General features: G+C 46.0%; 1 protein-coding gene across 2 annotated transcripts in view; it reads right to left on the bottom strand.

Annotated features, from left to right (window-relative positions):
- Nucleotides 1-6,075: 6,075 nt before the first annotated feature.
- The window catches only part of LOC311136774 (bile acid receptor-like), a 33,059-nt gene continuing 19,453 nt past the window's right edge, over nt 6,076-19,681 (bottom strand). Inside the window, exons 4-10 of one of the 2 annotated variants that reach the window (XM_084171045.1) lie at nt 18,742-18,882; nt 13,828-13,961; nt 10,422-10,517; nt 10,004-10,103; nt 9,313-9,459; nt 7,216-7,329; nt 6,076-6,938 (exon numbers count right to left, since the gene is read on the bottom strand). In XM_084171045.1, the coding sequence (XP_084027171.1) occupies nt 6,700-6,938; nt 7,216-7,329; nt 9,313-9,459; nt 10,004-10,103; nt 10,422-10,517; nt 13,828-13,961; nt 18,742-18,882 (971 nt within the window). In that variant the 3' untranslated portion in view covers nt 6,076-6,699. Of the gene's footprint in view, nt 6,939-7,215; nt 7,330-9,312; nt 9,460-10,003; nt 10,104-10,421; nt 10,521-13,827; nt 13,962-18,741; nt 18,883-19,681 lie in introns of both variants that reach the window. The other variant, XM_084171044.1, reaches the window with a different exon arrangement.

Genomic DNA, 19,681 nt, shown 5'->3' with positions numbered 1-19,681 from the left:
AAGCATAAATTGGCTTTAACTTGGAAATAACCCCGTCTGTGAGTGTTATGTGACCTTGGCATTCATTTATTTACGGTCTGTTGTTCCCATCTGTAGGTGTAGCCTTCATGCGCATATATCGTTTTTTGAAGCACAGAGAGGATCAATTCGGTTTCCATTGCTTGTCAGGGACATCACCAGGACCTTGGATAAGTGAGTGCCACTGGAAAGTTGGTGGACTATAATGTCCTCTTTTCAATGGCCTATGCTATTGGTTGCATTTAAGACATGAGTCATTCATTTTATTGATCTCAATATGTCAATGTCAGAGTATCTTGTCATTTTTGTAATTTGTGTGTTATTAAAAAATATTATTGCAATGTCTCCAGTCATGTAAAATGATGTAGAAGTACAGGAAATTATTTTAGAAAAGGCTATGTTTTCTCAACCCCTGGTCTTCAGGGCTGAGCCCCTGGTTATGAAACTCTGGTGACGTCCCTATATACTTGTTCTGACCACCTCTAAAAATAATGAATGCTGAGGGTAGCAGTGCAAGGTCTTTTTAAGCAGAATATTTTGATTATTAACATATGAACGACTTGCAATTAGATTGCTGGACAATTGAAGCCATCCATTCAACCCATTTATTCAGATCTGGGAGTTCAAAGAGGATAGTTTTGAGGTAATCGATTGGGCCTAGTTATTATTCATTTGCAGCTACATTTGCATTCATTCTCTTACATTTCTTAAAATAGCCTATACTCTTCTTGTGCAATGTACTGTACTGTTTGCAGTAGCGGTGTGTGGGTAAAATCACAGGGGAAGCAGAAAAAAAAGTCATATTACAACTTATAGTGGCTTGCGAAAGTATTCACCCCCCTTGGCATTTTTCGTATTTTGTTGCCTTACATAATTTGATTTACACAACATGCCTACCACTTTGAAGATGCAAAATATTTGTTATTGTGAAACAAACAAGAAATTAGACCAAAAAAAAGAACTTGAGCGTGCATAACTATTCACCACCCCAAAGTCAATACTTTGTAGAGCCACCTTTTGCAGCAATTACAGCTGCAAGTCTCTTGGGGTATGTCTCTATAAGCTTGGCACATCTAGCCACTGGGATTTTTGCCCATTCTTCAAGGCAAAACTGCTCCAGCTCCTTCATGTTGGATGGGTTCCGCTGGTGTACAGCAATCTTTAAGTCATACCACAGATTCTCAATTGGATTGAGGTCTGGGCTTTGACTAGGCCATTCCAAGACATTTAAATGTTCCCATTAAACCACTCAAGTGTTGCTTTAGCAGTATGCTTAGGGTCATTGTCCTGCTGGGAGGTGAACCTCCGTCCCAGTCTCAAATCTCTGGAAGACTGAAACAGGTTTCCCTCAAGAATTTCCCTGTATTTAGCGCCATCCATCATTCCTTCAATTCTGACCAGTTTCCCAGTCCCTGCCGATGAAAAACATCCCCACAGCACGATGTTGCCACCACCATGCTTCACTGTGGCGATGGTGTTCTCGGGGGGATGAGAGGTGTTGGGTTTGCGCCAGACATAGCGTTTTCTTTGATGGCCAAAAAGCTCAATTGTAGTCTCATCTGACTAGAGTACCTTCTTCTATATGTTTGGGGAGTCTCCCACATGCCTTTTGGTGAACACCAAACGTCTTTGCTTATTTTTTTCTGTAAGCAATGGCTTTTTTCTGGGCACTCTTCTGTAAAGCCCCGCTCTGTGGAGTGTACGGCTTAAAGTGGTCCTATGGACAGATACTCCAATCTCTGCTGTGGAGCTTTGCAGCTCCTTCAGGGTAATCTTTGGTCTCTTTGTTGCCTCTCTGATTAATGCCCTCCTTGCCTGGTCCGTGAGTTTTGGTGGGCGGCCCTCTCTTGGCAGGTTTGTTGTGGTGCCATATTATTTCAATTTTTTAATAATGGATTTAATGGTGCTCCGTGGGATGCTCAAAGTTTCAGATATTTTTTTATAACCAAACACTGATCTGTACTTCTCCACAACTTTGTCCCTGACCTGTTTGGAGAGCTCCTTGGTCTTCATGGTGCCGCTTGGTTGGTGGTGCCCCTTGCTTAGTGGTGTTGCAGACTCTGGGGCCTTTCAGAACAGGTGTATATATACTGAGATCATGTGACAGATCATGTGACACTTAGATTGCACACAGGTGGACTTTATTTAACTAATTATGTGACTTCTGAAGGTAATTGGTTGCACCAGATCTTATTTAGGGGCTTCATAGCAAAGGGGGTGAATACATATGCACGCACCAGTTTTCATTATTATTTCTTAGAATTTTTTGAAACAAGTTATTTGTTTCATTTCACTTTACCAATTTGGACTATTTTGTGTATGTCCATTACATGAAATCCAAATAAAAATCTATTTAAATTACAGGTTGTAATGCAACAAAATAGGAATAATGCCAAGGGGGATGAATACTTTTGCAAGGCACTGTATGTGTTGTGATAATTGCCTGTTAGTTCATGTGCCTTGTGACCGTGATATATAGGCCTAAAGGCCGGGACAATAAGAAGACACAGTGGCAGAATAAATTCAACCAAACCTTTGTTTCATCACAAAACCAGAGAGCAATCTCTGTCCGGTGAAGTACACAAAGCATATTGCATGTAACAAACAGTTACATGACCTATAGCATGGTCAAGCAAGTTAATGTTTCCGACATTTTTTGGACCACTAAACAACTATTGATTTAGAACCAATGAGAGTTACCGCAAGTCGCAATGAAAACAGGAGCTGCCTCCACTATTCCAGCACCATTTAAATTTAACATTTCAACATCATCAAAATTAGAACTAACAGGTTATAGAGCAAACAACGCAATTATCACAACACATAAGTTGTAATATGGCTTTTTTGTCTGGCTTCTCTAGTGATTTTACTCACGCACCGCTACTGCAAACAGAACAGAATTCATGGTTCCTTCTATTAAGGCAAGTCGTCCAGGTCCTGAGGCCGCAAAGCATCCCCAAACCATCACACCACCACCACCATGCTTGACCTTTGGTATGATGTTCTTACTGTGGAATGCAGTGTTTGGTTTTCGCCAGGCATAATGGGACCCATCTCGTCTAAAAAGTTGACTCAAGTTTGCCAAAAAGCACCTGGATGATCATCAAGACTCTTGGAAGAACGTTCTATGGACAGATGATTCAAAAGTATAACTTTTTGGACGACATGGTTCCAGTAATGCCTGGCGAAAACCAAATTCTACATTCCACAGTAAGAACATCATACCAAAGGTCAAGCATGGTGGTGGTGGTGGTGGTGGTGTGATGGTTTGGGGATGCTTTGCTGCCTCAGGACCTGGACGACTTGCCTTAATAGAAGGAGCCATGAATTCTGCTCTGTATCAGAGAATTCTACAGGAGAATGTCAGACCATCCGTCTGTGAGCTGAAGCTGAAGTGCAGCTGGGTCATGCAGCAAGACAATGATCCAAAACACACAATCAAGTCTACATGTAAATAGCTAAAAAGCAACAAATTTGAAGTTTTGGAATGGCCTAGTCAAAGTCCAGACCTAATCCCAATTGAGATGTTGTGGCAGGACTTGAAACGAGCAGTTCATGCTTGAAAACACACACGTCACTGAGTTAAAGCAGTTCTGCATGGAAGAGTGGGCCAAAATTCCTCCACAGCGACGTGAGAGACAGATCAACAACTACAGGAAGCATTTGATTGGAGTCATTGCAGCTAAAGGTGGCACAACCAGTTAATGAGTGTAAGTGGGCAATTACACTCATTACTTGTAAGTGGGCAATTACACTCCATTTTTCACACAGGGGAATTGGGTGTTGCATAACTTTGTTTATGAAATAAATGAAATAAATATGTAATTGTTGTGTTATTTGTCCACTTATGTTCCCTTTATCTAATATTAGGTTTTGGTTGAAGATCTGATAACATTCAGTATCACAAATATGCAAAAGTAGAGAAAATTAGAAAGGGGGCAAATACTTTTTCATAGCACTGTATTTATAACCCCACTGCCACCATGGGGCACTCTGTTCACAACGTTGATATCAGCAAACCACTCGCCCACACGACGCCATACACGCTGTCTGTGTCACGCCCTGGCCTATATAACTCTAGCTAGTTTGGTCAGGGTGTGAATATCTATGTTTGTATTTCTATGTTTGGCCGGGTGTGGTTCCCAATCAGAGGCAGCTGTCGCTCGTTGTCTCTGATTGGGGATCATACTTAGGCAGCCAGTTTTCCTGCCTGTATTGTGGGTTTTTGTTTGTGTTCGGTTAGTGTGGCTTGTTAGTGTTAGCCTTCCGACGTCACGTTTTGTTGTTTTTGTATGTTTATTCAGTTCAATAAACATGGATGCATTTCACGCTGCGTTTTGGTCCTTCTCGTTCATCAACGAACGAGACAGAAAAACCCACCACCAATGGACCAAGCAGCGTGCCCAGGAGGAGCAGAGAGGATGGACCTGGCGAGAGATGAGAGAGGATCTGGCAAGGAAGATGGAGGCCCTGAAAGGGATCAGGGTGGAGAAGGAGAGACAGCCCCAATATTTTTTTTTTGGGGGGGGCTAAAAGGGTGGTCGGGGAGCGACAGAGAGGAGCCCCGACCACTGCACTCGTGGGGGCTCAAAGAGGAGTCCTCACTGGAGGAGGACGGGGCGCGGAGTGTAAAGGACGGAGACAGTCATAGACCTCCAGCGCCGGTTCCCAGTCCGGTACGCCCCGTACCTGCTCTCCGCACCAAGCCAGTGGTTCTTGTTCCCAGTCTGGCCCGGCCTGTTCCTGCTCCCCGCACCAAGCCAGTGGTGCGTGTTCCCAGTCTGGCCCGGCCTGTTCCTGCTCCCCGCACCAAGCCAGTGGTGCATGTTCCCAGTCCAGCCCGGCCTGTTCCTGCTCCTCGCACCAAGCCAGGGGTGCGCGTCGCCAGTCCGGTCTGTTCCTGCTCCTCGTACCAAGCTAGTGGTAGGTGTCGCCAGTCCGGCCCGGCCTGTTCCTGCTCCTCGCACCAAGCCAGTGGTGCGCGTCGCCAGTCCGGCCCGGCCTGTTCCTGCTCCTCGTACCAAGCCAGTGGTGCGCTTCGCCAGTCCGGCCCGGCCTGTTCCTGCTCGTCGCACCAAGCCAGTGGGGCGCGTCGCCAGTCCGGCACGGCCCGTGCCCGTTCCACCAGTGCCTGGTTCGGCACCGGTCAGCGGCTCCATTCCGGAGCCAGAGCAGTCCGCTCCACCGGTGCCTGATCCAGCTCCGGTCAGCGGCTCCACTCCGGAGCCGCCACCGAGGCTGGAGGCCCACCCGGACCCTCCCCTATTCAGTCAAGTTTGTGCGGCCAGAGTCCGCACCTTTGGGGGGGGGGGGGGTACTGTCACGCCCTGGCCTATATAACTCTAGCTAGTTTGGTCAGGGTGTGAATATCTATGTTTGTATTTCTATGTTTGGCCGGGTGTGGTTCCCAATCAGAGGCAGCTGTCGCTCGTTGTCTCTGATTGGGGATCATACTTAGGCAGCCAGTTTTCCTGCCTGTATTGTGGGTTTTTGTTTGTGTTCGGTTAGTGTGGCTTGTTAGTGTTAGCCTTCCGACGTCACGTTTGTTGTTTTTGTATGTTTATTCAGTTCAATAAACATGGATGCATTTCACGCTGCGTTTTGGTCCTTCTCGTTCATCAACGATCGTGACAGTCTGCCATCTGGTGAGGACGACGAGCACGCAGATGAGCTTCCCTGAGACTGTTTCTGACAGATTGTGTAAAAATTATTTGGTTGTGCAAACCCACAGTTTCATCAGCTGTCCGGGTGGCTGCTCTCAGACGATCCCACAGGTGAAGAAGCGAGATGTGGAGGTTCTGGGCTGGCATGGTTACACGTGGTCTGGAGGCAGCTTATGGTAAAGAAATTAACATTCAACCATCTGGCAACAGCTCTGGTGGACATTCCTGCAGTCAGCAGGCCAATTGCACGCTCCCTCAAAACTTGAGACATCTGTGGCATTGTGTTGTGTGACAAAACTGCACATTTTAGAGTGGCCTTTTATTGTCCGAGCACAAGGTTATCTTGGCAAAGGAGAAATGCTTACTAACAAGAAATACGCTTTTTGTGCATATGGAACATTTCAGGGATCTTTTATTTTAGCTCATGAAACATGGGACCAACACTTTACATGTTGTGTTTATATTTTTGTTCAGTACATTTGTAAACCACAAGAGAGATCGCATGTCAAACTGATCCAGTCCGAACTCCTGTGGCTGTGGTCCGAACAATATCATGACTACAAGTAAACAAAGTGTATTAGTCAAAATATGTTTAATGAGTGATTAAAACACTAATTGTCAATACTAGGGTTGTTATCAGATTACTTTCTCCAAAATCTGGCAAACTTGACAATATAAGTCCATTATCCCGTTGGGAGATCTTTTCTTTAAAATAACGTCTCCAAGTTTCTTTGGTCTGCAACGGGCGGTCACATTCAAGTAGCCCATCACAAAGGCTCACAGAACACCTGAGCAAAGCCTACACAATATGAATTCACAACATCTCAAAGTGGTGTTATGTCTTATTGCATCGCAGTCAGAACTTCTGAAATGGTCCGATGTTCAGCTTTCGAAATGGTTGCAGTTTCTGAAATGGTCTGAGGAGTCACTCAGCTTGAAATGTTTGTTATTCCTCTCCTCTCCCCCATCCATCCATCCATCCATCCATCCATCCATCCATGCAGCCTCTATGTACCATTCACTGTACGTCCCAGATCTCACAGAGGAGGGGGGTGAACTTGTGGTCGCTCATGCGCCAAGAGGTAAGCATCTCGGCATGGTGGTGATTGAGGGTCCGCAGTTCGGTCAGCCGGCCCAGGAGATGGGCAAAGTGCTGGGGCTCCAGCGGGTGCCGCATTGCACAGAACCTCCTGAGCACCTCCAACATGGGCTCCTGCAGCCTCTCCACTGCCTGCTGGTCCTTCAGGTACGGCCTGTCTGTAGAAGAGAATAAATTAAAGGGGAAGTTCAGTATTTTACAAACGAATTATAAAATGGTTTTTCACCCTGAAAGTAGTCTATAGGCGAGGAGAAACTGTATTCCTTAGTTCGGTTTACAAACTTCAACTAACTTTAGCCACAGCGAGCTAAAAAGGTTTGATATGGGCATGCGGCACATCAACTTCAAGTAATGTCAAACCAAATAATTGAGTTTATTTCAGTTGATTTGACCATTACATTTTTACTTGTGCCACATGCCCAGCAGGCAGCTCACCTGGTGACAGGATGGTAATGGCGGTGAGAAGGGCGTGTTCTTCCTGCATCATCTGGAGTTCCCCGATGCTTTTGTAGAAGTTGAACATGGGTGTAATGAACTCCTCTGATATTCCTGGAAAACATGTGGAGGTGCGTGTTCAATACATAACCAGTAGATGGCAGTATTATCCATATATCACTGAGGGGAATGGGTTCAAACATTGAGCGGTACAAAGGTGTAAGCGTAAATAATATACAGATACCTAGTATAATTCCCATACAGTCCCACTATAATGAACCAAAATATATGTTAAAAGATTAGAGGTAACATACTATTGGAGGATACCATTGGACTTTTACAGATTTCTGTTTAAAAAATCCGGAGAGCAGGACTACCCCCACCTCCACCACTACTACCACCAAAACCATCAAAACAATTCACCCCCTCCAGCCAGACACATCACAGAGCCGTAAGCCTTCAGAAATGCCAGGAGCGCACAAAGCGGGAGAGAGGGGGACAATAGGGCTCTCGATGTTTAGATAAAGAACAATAGCCTCTTTAGACATCATATCTCTCTTTTCCCTCGGACAGGCCTTTAGCTTGAATATCTCTCAACCAATCCATTCACTCTGGAGAGGTGCCAAGGGACGGAGTAACGCACTTATAGCGGCCATCTCTACCACTCTGCATTCAACAGTCCAACCAGGGATGTCAAAATGGGATGTCAAAATGACAGCTGCATGTTGGCCTACTGTGTAAATCGCACACGCACACGCACACACGCAAACACACACACACACACACACACACACACACTGGACAACACAGGTATCTTTTGGTTATCACTATAGCAACAGCCTCCAGGAACAATAAAAAACACAATATTTACATCTTACAGTTAAATGAGAAAATGAGGAAAAGGAATAAAACAACAATATGCATATGACAGCAATATGGTAGACTTTGAAAATCAAGATAGCCAGACTGCTGCACTCTTTAAAATTAAATATATGAAAGTGAGTTTCATAAATAAAGATAAGTTTAGTCAGGGAGGAGTATGAAGATGCTAATTTCTCAGAGAAAAATCTATTGACTTTCTACAAATATGGCCTTCTCTTAGAAAAAAGGGTTCCAAAAGTGTTCTTCGGGTGTCCCCATAGGAGAACCCTATTTGGTTTATTTAGTAGAACCCTCTGTGGAAAGGGTTCTACTTGGAACCCAAAAAGATTCTACTTGGAACCAAAAAGGGTTCTTCAAAGGGTTATCCTATGGGGACAGCCGAAGAACCCCTTTAGGTTCTAGATAGCACCTTTTTGTGCTATCTAGAACACAACACATCACCCCATAGTAAAGCTGGTTGAAATCATTTCAGACATCTTTGCCCGCTGGGGTGAGGTGTTGTGTTTTGTACTATACACACAAATCCATGAAATGGCATAAAGCAAAAAATATCAGAATATCAAAGTCAGATCCTCTCGTTTAACGTGTTATGACCAGTACAATTAATTGGATGTTTAGTGCATTATTCATGCCTCCTCACACCACACTGCCATCCGACAGCCAACACTATCAGAGTTTATGGACGATAAATCATGGGCATAGCTCTAACTGATCCAGTCTAGCATCAGAAGGCATCCCTCTTTTACCCTACTACACTGCCTGGCACAATGCCCATACACGCTCACAATGGAATGAAAACGTATCCGGCGGGCAGTGGTCCATTTACATGGGTAACCCACACCTGGCCAGGGATCAACAGGTCAGTACACTGCTAGTCTGCCAGCATCCTCGTCAAATAGATCGTCAGATAGAGCAGGCCCATCCATTATTCACATCAGACCTGCCTGGCTGCCTGCAGACAGATCTAATCTATAGTACAGTATGGCCATGGGAGTGGTGTGTGTGTGTGTTTGTGTGTGTGTGTGGTGGATGAGAGGGCCGGAGGCCTCCCAAGGTGATGAATCAGAGAGGATTTGTACATGTACATAGTGTATTTGTACATAGTGATGATAACCACAATTTAGTTCTAGCAACAGTAGTAGACATGTGGATGTGTATTGGAGTATTGTCATAGTATTTTCCCTTACATGCTCCAGATTCCCAGTATGAACGTACCACTCTTGCGTATCCTGTCCTCCAGCACCTCTGTGTGTCCATGGGGTAGCTTCCTGGTAAACACCTGTGCTGAGCGCAGGAACATGGCCTCCACTGCCGAGCCCTTTAACAAAGCTATCTGATCCTCATGGTCCAGGGCTGAGAAACCTGTCAGGGCCATACACACGCATGCACACAAGCATGTAAGCACGCACGCACAGTCAGGAGAGGCTATTGCAGGGAGGAAGGGGAGAATGGACCTCCCTTATGGTTTGTGAGAAATAAAAAATAATGAAACATAAAAAAATCCTGCTAGTAAATAAAACTATGCTAAATAAACTCACTCAGTAGACTTATCTTTCCATTTCAATGCAGTGTAACAGAGGTGGTTTGGTGAACTATGCTTGTGTGATGAGTAACCTTGCCGGAGACCTGAAGACTAGTGTTAGCTTCCTGAGTTAATGCCTAGACCTTTGCTCAGTGGACTAACACAGTCTTGGGTCAATACCCGCTCTGACCTATGATATTAAGTCATACAAGTTAATTGTTGTTATCATGTTGCTATGATGGTGCCAAGGAGCCGATTAGGCTATTATTATGGAGTACCGAGGCACAAAAGGCCAGAGGTTGACTGATAATTAATAGGAGTATCCTATATTCTACTTCCTTAAAGAGAAAAGGTTGGAATGACCATTGTCATAGAAGTCCAGACCTGGAATGTTCTTGGTAAACTCCACCAGCACTTGAACATGACTGGTGGCCATCTCTGTCAAAAGGAGGAAGTTCTCGTCTGCATTGAACTGCTCCTGTAGCTGGAGAAACAACAAGGGCACACAAAAGAGAATTACAGAATGTGTGTGAAGTTTTATGACACTGCTGGCTGATAAGGAGAGTTATGCAACTTCATCTAAGACATGAGGGAGAGAACAGTCTGACTTCTACTGGGATAGAGAGCATGTGGTTTAAGTCATTGCTGGAGTCTTACTTGGAAATCATCTACTCTGGGATATGTTACAAGGGTCTCTTATTGTGTCTTCTATGAACTATGAATAAGTCTGAGTTGTAAAAGCATACACGATGGCTTGCTGAAAGACACATAATTTGATAGAATTGTAGGAGATATCACATACCAGTTTTTTGGCCATGTCTTGAGGGATTCGATGTTTCTGGTAAGCTTCTACGATAAAGCTCAAAAGAGCCTGCTGCTCTTGACTGAGCTCAACTTTCTCCTGAAAGAAAACCATTAGCAATCAGTTTTGAATCTCTTCTGTTTAACACTAGGGCTATTTATGAGTCATTACTTTAAAGAGGCAGTCTTAGCTGTGAGTAATACAATCCGTTGGTGGCAACATGGCTTTAGAAATGTTGAAATATTCATAGTTAATTTTAACACTGGGCTGTCATTATCATGCTATTCCCATATCCAGTAATCAGTGTAGGACATTTCAAAACAAATCAAATTGTATTTGTCACATGCGCCGAATACAACGGGTGTAGACTTTACAGTGAAATGCTTGATTTCGAGCCCATCCCAACGATTCAGAGTTACAAAATAATAATAAAAAATAGTAACACAAGAGGAATAAAATACACAAGAATTAAGCTACAGTATATACAGGAAGTACCAGTACCAGATCAATGTGCAGGGGTAAGAGGTATTTGAGGTAGATATGTAAATGAAGGCAGGGTAAAGTGACTAGGCATCAGAATAAATAATAATACGAGTAAAATAAAGAACAGAGTAGCAGTGTAAAATTGTGTGTGAATGTGTGTGGGTTTTATGTGAGAGTGTCAGTGTAGTGTGTGAGTGAGTGAGTGTGTATAAAGTGCATTTACATAGTCTTGTGAATGTGCAAGATATGGTCAAATCAAATCAAATGTTATTGGTCACATACACATATTTAGCAGATATTATTGCGGGTGTAGCGAAATGCTTATGTTCCTGGAGAGCCCTGCGGTTGCGGGCGGTGCAGTTGCCGTACCAGGTGAGGATACAGCCCAACAGGATGCTCTCAATTGGGCATCTGTAAAAGTTTGTGAGGGTCTTAGGGGCCAAGCCGAAGTGCTTCAGCCTCCTGATTGAAGAGGCGCTGTTGCCTCTTCTTCACCACACTGTCTGTGGGTGGACCATTTTAGATTTTCAGTGATGTGTATGCAGAGGAACTTTAAGCTTTTCACCTTCTCCACTGCGGTCCTGTCGATGTGGATAAGGGCGTGCTCCCTCTGCTGTCTCCTGAAGTCCACGATCAGCTCCTTCGTTTTGTTGATGTTGAGGGAGAGGCTATTTTCCTGGCACCACTCCGCCAGGGCCCTCACCTCCTCCCTGTAGGCTGTCTCGTCATTGTTGGTAATCAGGCCTACTACTGTTGTGTCGTCTGCAAACTTGATGATTGAGTTGGAGGCGTGCGTGGCCACGCAATCATGGAAGATCAGCGTAGTGGAGGTGTTGTTTCCTACCTTCACCACCTGGGGGCGGTGGCCCATCAGGAAGTCCAGGACCCAGTTGCACAGGGCGGGGTTCAGACCCAGGGCCCCGAGCTTAATGATGAGCTTGGAGGGTACTATGGTGATGAAGGCTGCGCTATAGTCAATAAACAGCATTTTTACATAGGTATTCCTCTTGTCCAGATGGGATAGTGCAGTGTGCAGTGCGATGGCGATTGCATCGTCTGTGGATATATTGGGGCGGTATGCAAGTTGAAGTGGGTCTAGGGTGTCAGGTAAAGTGGAGGTGATATGATCCTTAACTGGCCTCTCAAGCACTTCATGTTGACAGAAGTGAATGTTATAGGGTGATATTAATTTAGTTCAGTTACCTTTGCTTTCTTGGGTACAGGAACAATGGTGGACATCTTCAAGCAAGTGGGGACAGCAGACTGGGATAGGGAGAGATTGAATATGTCCGTGAACACTCCAGCCAGCTGGTCTGAGCATGCTCTGAGGATGCGGCCAGGGATGCCGTCTGGGCCGGCAGCCTTGCGAGGGTTAACACACTTAAATGTCTGACTCACGTCGGCCACAGAGAACGAGAGCCCACAGTCCTTGTTATGCGCGAAAGCTGCCATCTATCCACGGTTTTTGGTTTGGGTAGGTTTTAATAATCACAACATCCGCTATACACTTCCTGATGAACCCAGACACTGTGTCAATGCAGATAGTCTGTGTAACCATTTAAATAACTATTTAGCTGTCTTACGGCTATTAAACAGTCTTATGGCTTGGGGGTAGAAGCGGTCTCAGAGCCTGTTGGTCGGAGAGTCAATGCTCCGGTACCGTTTGCCGGACGGTAGCAGAGTGAACAGTCTATGGCTGGGGTTGCTGAAGTCTTGCAATTTTTGGGGCCTTCCTCTGACACCGCCTGATATAGAGGTCCTGGATGGCAGGGAGCTCGGCCCCAGTTATGTACTGGGCCATCCGCAACACCTTCTGTACCGCTTTGAGGTCAAGGGCAGTGCATTTGCCATACCAAGAGGTGATGCAGCCAGTCAAGATGCTCTCGATGGTGCAGATGTATAACTTTTTGAGGATCAGAGGGCCCATGCCAAATCTTTTCAGCCTCCTGAGGGGGAAGAGGCACTGTCGTACTCTCTTCAAGACTGTACTGGTGCATGTGGACAATGTTAAGTCCTTAGTGATGTGGACGGCAACGAACTTGAAGCTCTTGACCCGCTCCACTACAGCCCTGTCGATGTGGATGGGGGCGTGCTCTCCCCTCTTTCTGACGCTGAGGGTGAGGGTCTTGTCCTGGCACCACACTGCCAAGTCTCTGACTTTCTCTCTGTAGGCTTTCTCATTGATGTCGGTGATCAGGCCTACCACTGTAGCTTCGTCAGCAAACTTGATGAAGGTGTTGGAGTCGTGAGTGGCCACACAGTTGTGGGTGAACAGGGAGTACAGGAGGGGACTAAGCACGCACCCCCGTGTTGAGGGTTAGCGTGGCAGAGGTGTTGTTGCCTACCCTCACCACCTGGGGCCGGCCCGTCAGGATGTCCAGGATCCAGTTACAGAGGGATGTGTTCAGTCCCAGGGTCTCGAGCTTGGTGATGAGCTTGGAGGGGACTTTGGTTTTGATCGCTGCGCTGTAGTCTATGAACAGCATTCTCACATAGTTATTTCCCCTCTTCTCCAGGTGGGAGAGGGCAGTGTGCAGTGCAATTGAGATTGCATAATCTGTGAATCTTTTGGGGCGGTATGTGAATTGGAGTGGGTCCAGGGTGTCTGGGGTGATGGGGTTGATGTGTGTCATGCCCTTCAAAGCACTTACAAATTACAGATGTGAGTGCTACAGGGAGATAGTCATTTAGGCAGGTTACCTTGGAGTTCTTGGGAATATAGACCATCATATTTTTTTAACAAAGGAAGGTCATTCAATAAATAGTTAGTTTGTCTTAGTCTATAAACATCTAACACCATTTTCTAGTAAATCATTTTCTAGTAAATAATTTTCTGTACTTAGATTCCTCCATTTGGAATCACTGACGTTTCACATTTTGAAGAGCAAAAACCATTCTAAAGAGCAAAAAGGGGAGCTTTTACCTTTGACAGTTTGGTGGTGGAGGTGACCTGCTTGCTGTCTCCCCCCTCTGTCTCGTCCCCAGTGGACTCTCCTGGTGAGGCCTTGGTGTTTTTCCTCAGCCTTTTAGACTTACACTGGATCTCTGTCAGCAGACCTGTGGGAAGTGATGATGGGTTCAAACAAAATGTGTTGAAGGAGAATTTCACCCCTACTTGTTCAATAGTGATTCTCCTTGTGAATGCACTGTAGCCATCCAGAAAAGGCCTGATGCCCAATGATACAGCAGGGCATTTTATATTTTATTCAATTGGCTTTATAGTGTAACTATGGGTTTGAGAAAGTTATTGAGAAAGTTTTGAACATGTTGGGTCGTTTTCACAGCTTTCTATTTCCTTACAACCAGTCAAACATTTAATCTTCAAATTTTAAACAGAAAATATTACAAGTTTTTTTTCAGTTATTGCATTTTCTCCCTGGTCCCTAAACGTCTTTTCTCCACGATGAGAGAGAAAACTTTATTGACCACTTCTGGTGCCATCTGCGGGAGGACGTCCGAAGGGAGCTAGCCTGCCGGGAAACCATGTTGTCCTTCACGCAACTGGTGGACATGGCCATCAGTTTGGACAACCTGCTGGCGGCCAGAGGATGTCCTGGAGGAGGTCTGCCTGTTCCAACCCCAGCCGACTCGGATCACAATCTGATGGAGCTGGGTGGAGCCGCGATCCGAGAGAGCGGAGGACGACAGCGGCAGTGTAACTCTGGTGGCACGGAGGGACATTACACCGCATGATGTCGTCAGCGTTCTTTTGGGTCTGAAGGCGGCAGGCAGGGCACTCTCGCATCACCCCAGGTATCGAACACCTACACTTGTTCAGAGCCCTCTGCTGCGCACTGTACCCTACCCATCTACTTTCCTGATCACACTGTAGTTCCCCAGTGTAAGGCGCTAGTCGATTCAGGCGCAGCTGGGAACTTTATGAACAGAGCATTCTCACACAGGCTAGGCAATTAATTGGTTCCCCTATCCATTCCACTCCCCATCAGAGCACTTGACAGTCGACCATTAGGGTCCGGGTTTGTTAGGGATGTTACCGCACCAATCACCATGGATGGAAAGTCCAGACAGTAGCTCCACCGTGCGCATTCCCACCGAATACCTCAATTTGGCGCACGTGTTTTCCAAAACGCAGGCGACCAAGTTACCACCTCATCGGGCGGGGGATAGACGCTGTGCCTCCCAGGAGTCATGTGTATCCCCTGTCACAGGCAGAAACGGAGGCTGTGGAAACAAACGTCACCGAGTCCCTGCGCCAGGGGTTTATACGACCCTCCACTTCTCCCGCCTCCTCAAGTTTCTTTTTTGTGAAGAATCAAGACGGCGGTCTGCCCATTTGCATTGATTATCGATCACTGAACAAGGAGACGATACGATTTAGTTATCCTCTCCCCCTCATTCCTTCAGTGATCGAGTCAATGCATGGGGCGTGCTTCTTCACCAAATTAGATCTCCGGAGTGCGTACAACATGGTGCGTGTCCAAGAGGGGGATGAGTGGAAGACAGCATTCAGCACAACCACGGGGCATTATGAATACCTGGTTTGATGAATGATCCATCCAGTGCTGGCCCGACTGTTGGAAAATGACCTTTATGCCAAGGCAGAAAAGTGTCTGTTTTTCCTATCCCAGGTGTTCCTTAAAGAGGTGGGGTTTCAAATGTCTCCGGAAGGTGGTGAGTGACTCCGCTGTCCTGGCGTCGTGAGGGAGCTTGTTCCACCATTGGGGTGCCAGAGCCATTTTGAAAAGAAGGTTGACGACATTCGATCCTCGTTTGTTAAGTCAAATGACACTGCTGGTCCTGCTCACACTGCCCTACCCTATGCTTTGACTTCTTTCTCCCCTCTCTCTCCAGATGAAATCTTGCGACTTGTGATGGCCGGCCGCCCAACAACCTGCCCGCTTGACCCTATCCCCTCCTCTCTTCTCCAGACCATTTCCGGAGACCTTCTCCCTTACCTCACCTCGCTCCTCAACTCATCCTTGACCGCTGGCTATGTCCCTTCCGTCTTCAAGAGAGCGAGAGTTGCACCCCTTCTCAAAAAACCTACACTCGATCCCTCCGATGTCAACAACTACAGACCAGTATCCCTTCTTTCTTTTCTCTCCAAAACTCTTGAGCGTGCCGTCTTTAGCCAACTCTCTTGCTATCTCTCTCAGAATGACCTTCTTGATCCAAGCCAGTCAGGTTTCAAGACTGGTCATTCAACTGAGACTGCTCTTCTCTGTGTCACGGAGGCTCTCCCCACTGCTAAAGCTAACTCTCTCTCCTCTGCTCTTGTCCTTCTAGACCTGTCTGCTGCCTTTGATACTGTGAACCATCAGATCCTCCTCTCCACCCTCTCCGAGTTGGGCATCTCTGGCGCAGCTCACTCTTGGATTGTGTCCTACCTGACAGGTCGCTCCTACCAAGTGCCGTGGCGAGAATCTGTCTCCGCACCACGTGCTCTCCCCACTGGTGTCCCCCAGGGCTCAGTTCTAGGCCCTCTCCTATTCTCGCTATACACCAAGTCATTTGGCTCTGTCATATCCTCACATGGCCTCTCCTATCATTGCTACACAGACGACACACAACTAATCTTCTCCTTTCCCCCTTCTGATAACCAGGTGGCGAATCGCATCTCTGCATGTCTGGCAGACATATCAGTGTGGATTACGGATCACCACCTCAAGCTGAACCTTGGCAAGACGGAGCTGCTCTTCCTCCCGGGGAAGGACTGCCCGTTCCATGATCTCGCCATCACGGTTGACAACTCCGTTGTGTCCTCCTCCCAGAGTGCAAAGAGCCTTGGCGTGACCCTGGACAACACCCTGTCGTTCTCCACTAACATCAAGGCGGTGACCCGATCCTGTAGGTTCATGCTCTACAACATTCGGAGAGTACGACCCTGCCTTACACAGGAAGCGGCACAGGTCCTAATCCAGGCACTTGTCATCTCCCGTCTGGATTACTGCAACTCGCTGTTGGCTGGGCTCCCTGCCTGTGCCATTAAACCCCTACAACTCATCCAGAATGCCGCAGCCCGTCTGGTGTTCAACCTTCCCAAGTTCTCTCACGTCACCCTGCTCCTCCGCACACTCCACTAGCTTCCAGTTGAAGCTTGCATCTGCTACAAGACCATGGTGCTTGCCTACGGAGCTGTGAGGGGAACGGCACCTCCGTACCTTCAGGCTCTGATCAGTCCCTACACCCAAACGAGGGCATTGCGTTCATCCACCTCTGGCCTGCTGGCCCCCCTACCTTTGCGGAAGCACAGTTCCCGCTCAGCCCAGTCAAAACTGTTCGCTGCTCTGGCACCCCAATGGTGGAACAAGCTCCCTCATGACGCCAGGACAGCGGAGTCACTCACCACCTTCCGGAGACACTTGAAACCCCACCTCTTTAAGGAATACCTGGGATAGGATAAAGTAATCCTTCTACCCCCCCCTTACCCCCCCCCCCCCCCACACCCCCCCCAAAAAATAAGAGCGTCTGCTAAATGACGTAAATGTAAATGTAAATGTATTTTCCCCTTGTGCATGTTTGTTCCAGTGCGCCTCTTTTGCGCACTGGACTGGTTACGCTGGATTACAGAATAAACTCTGTATACTTGACTCCTTCAAATCACGCATCACACCTGCTACCTGTAACTTCCTTAAAAACATTTATGGGCAACAACTCCGTCCTCCTGATACCCCAAATACACTAATTGGGTGTCATTTGTGGTAGGATTAAGCTAGAGAGAAGGACACAAAGATTTCATCATGACCATGTATTTTTGATAATGTTTTACACCTTAATTTCACCATTCTTCTTTTATTTATGCCAAAATACCTTATCCTCCAGTTGAAGTGTTCTCTCTCTCTCTCTCTCTCTCTCTCTCTCTCTCTCTCTCTCTCTCTCTCTCTCTCTCTCTCTCTCTCTCTCTCTCTCTCTCTCTCTCTCTCTCTCTCTCTCTCTCTCTCTCTCTCTCTCTCTCTCTCTCTCTCTCTCTCTCTCTCTCTCTCTCTCTCTCTCTCTCTTCCTTGAAGAGCAACAATGGTGAGACCTTTCTATTGTGAGAGGTATAACACACTGTCCCTCAGTAAAAATCAAAATAGTCGTGTTAGAATTCACAATGAGAATTCTCTGCTATGATCTGAGAATGTCCCCAGTGCATTGAAAGAACATTATGATGCTATCATACAGTCTGAAGAGATAGTCAGGGGGACAGACTCACAGCTAGACACATGTCAATCTGAATCAAATACTGATAGTGAGTGACTGTTTAACCATGTTGATCCTAAACTGATTAAAAGTAAATGGATAGATGAATGTTAAAATGCAATACAATTTGTTTACAAGCTCTATAGGGAAATAGCAGGGGCACTTCTTCTTAAAGGTCCCCTTAAATGTGCCAGTGCTTCAGTTGAATTAAAAGAAAGGGGTTGAATATTATTTTTTGTACGGGCAGGTAATATGGTATAGTATGTGCATCAAGTAACAAGTACCATGAGTTAATAAAACCTGCAATGTAGTCTCTCAAGTAATAAATGCACATAGTAGTATATCAAAGAGCTGGTGTTATCACCAAATTCATTTCCTGACGTTGGCAAGATATTCCGTTGCACATAAGAAATAGCAATATGCTTAGCGATGCAATAGGAGATCTACAACTACATGGATTCTGGAGTAAAGACTATCCTCCATATGTCATGACCACCTTTCTTGTAGAATTCAGTGTAAAACTTCTTTCAGTAATGATGGTTTATGGTTTCCCTTGACTATTAGTCCCTTTCCTTATCAATAATACCAGTACTTCACAGTCTGTACCATTAAGTCTGACATAATGGGTACAGTATCCCATGAGGATAAATGGAGAGATGCCAACAGCTGTTGGCGTGAGTGCTGATATACTCACACTCTGACAGCATGCCCATCTCCTTGCACTTCCGGAGACGACACTCCTGGCACTTCCTGCGCATGTACATGTCCATCTCACAGGTCCCTTCACTCTTGCACTTGTACACGGCGTTCTTCGTGATGCTCCGTCTGAAGAAGCCTGAAGGCAGTGATCAGCACAATTACCCAGTGACCTCAGTCTTTGGTCATATGATGAAATACTAGTGATATTACGTACTGTAAAGCAAATAACACCACTACAGATGCAGGATCTTACTTTGATCACTCTTTTGTTGCTGGGAATTTGGAGATGAGCTTTGTGATTTACATAAATCCACTGAAAACCCACACTAACACACGGTTCTATTAACAGTATTGCACTTTTCATGTAGCCTACTTTTAGCAAGCTATAATAGCCTAACCACCGATCAAGCAACATTATGGACTAAACGTTCAAATCCTGTTGCTGCAGGATTATTTTCCTGTAGCAATATAGGTCGAATTAGGATCCTACATCTGTATGTTGTAGAGGTGGACTGTGCCTTGAATCGGATTAGCTCAATAGGAACATTGGAATAAACCTGATAGCCTTGCCCTACAAACCCTATGACACGATACAGATACACCGTCTCCCATAAATTAAACCTCTAATGGAGTGATGGCATTGGTTTGTGGCTGATCTATGCCCTTGGTCTTGACCTATGCCCAAGGGGTGCTTCAAACCATTAACATTATCCCCTTTTAACAGTGTAACACAGCGTACAGTCCAGCTATGCCCTCCGTAAGGCAATCAAACATGCAAAACGTCAGCACAGAGTGGAGTCGCAATTCAACGGCTCAGACACCAGACGTATGTGGCAGGGACTCCAGACAATCACGGATTATAAAGGGAAAACCAGCCACATCGTGGACACCGATGCATTGCTCCCAGACACACTAAACACCTTCTTCGCCCGCTT

This window comes from Coregonus lavaretus (assembly GCF_964263955.1).
Source record: "Coregonus lavaretus genome assembly, chromosome: 11".
Lineage (NCBI taxonomy): Eukaryota > Metazoa > Chordata > Actinopteri > Salmoniformes > Salmonidae > Coregonus > Coregonus lavaretus.
The sequence above is the reverse complement of the archived record's forward strand: the minus strand, read 5'-3'. Positions and strand labels throughout refer to the sequence as shown.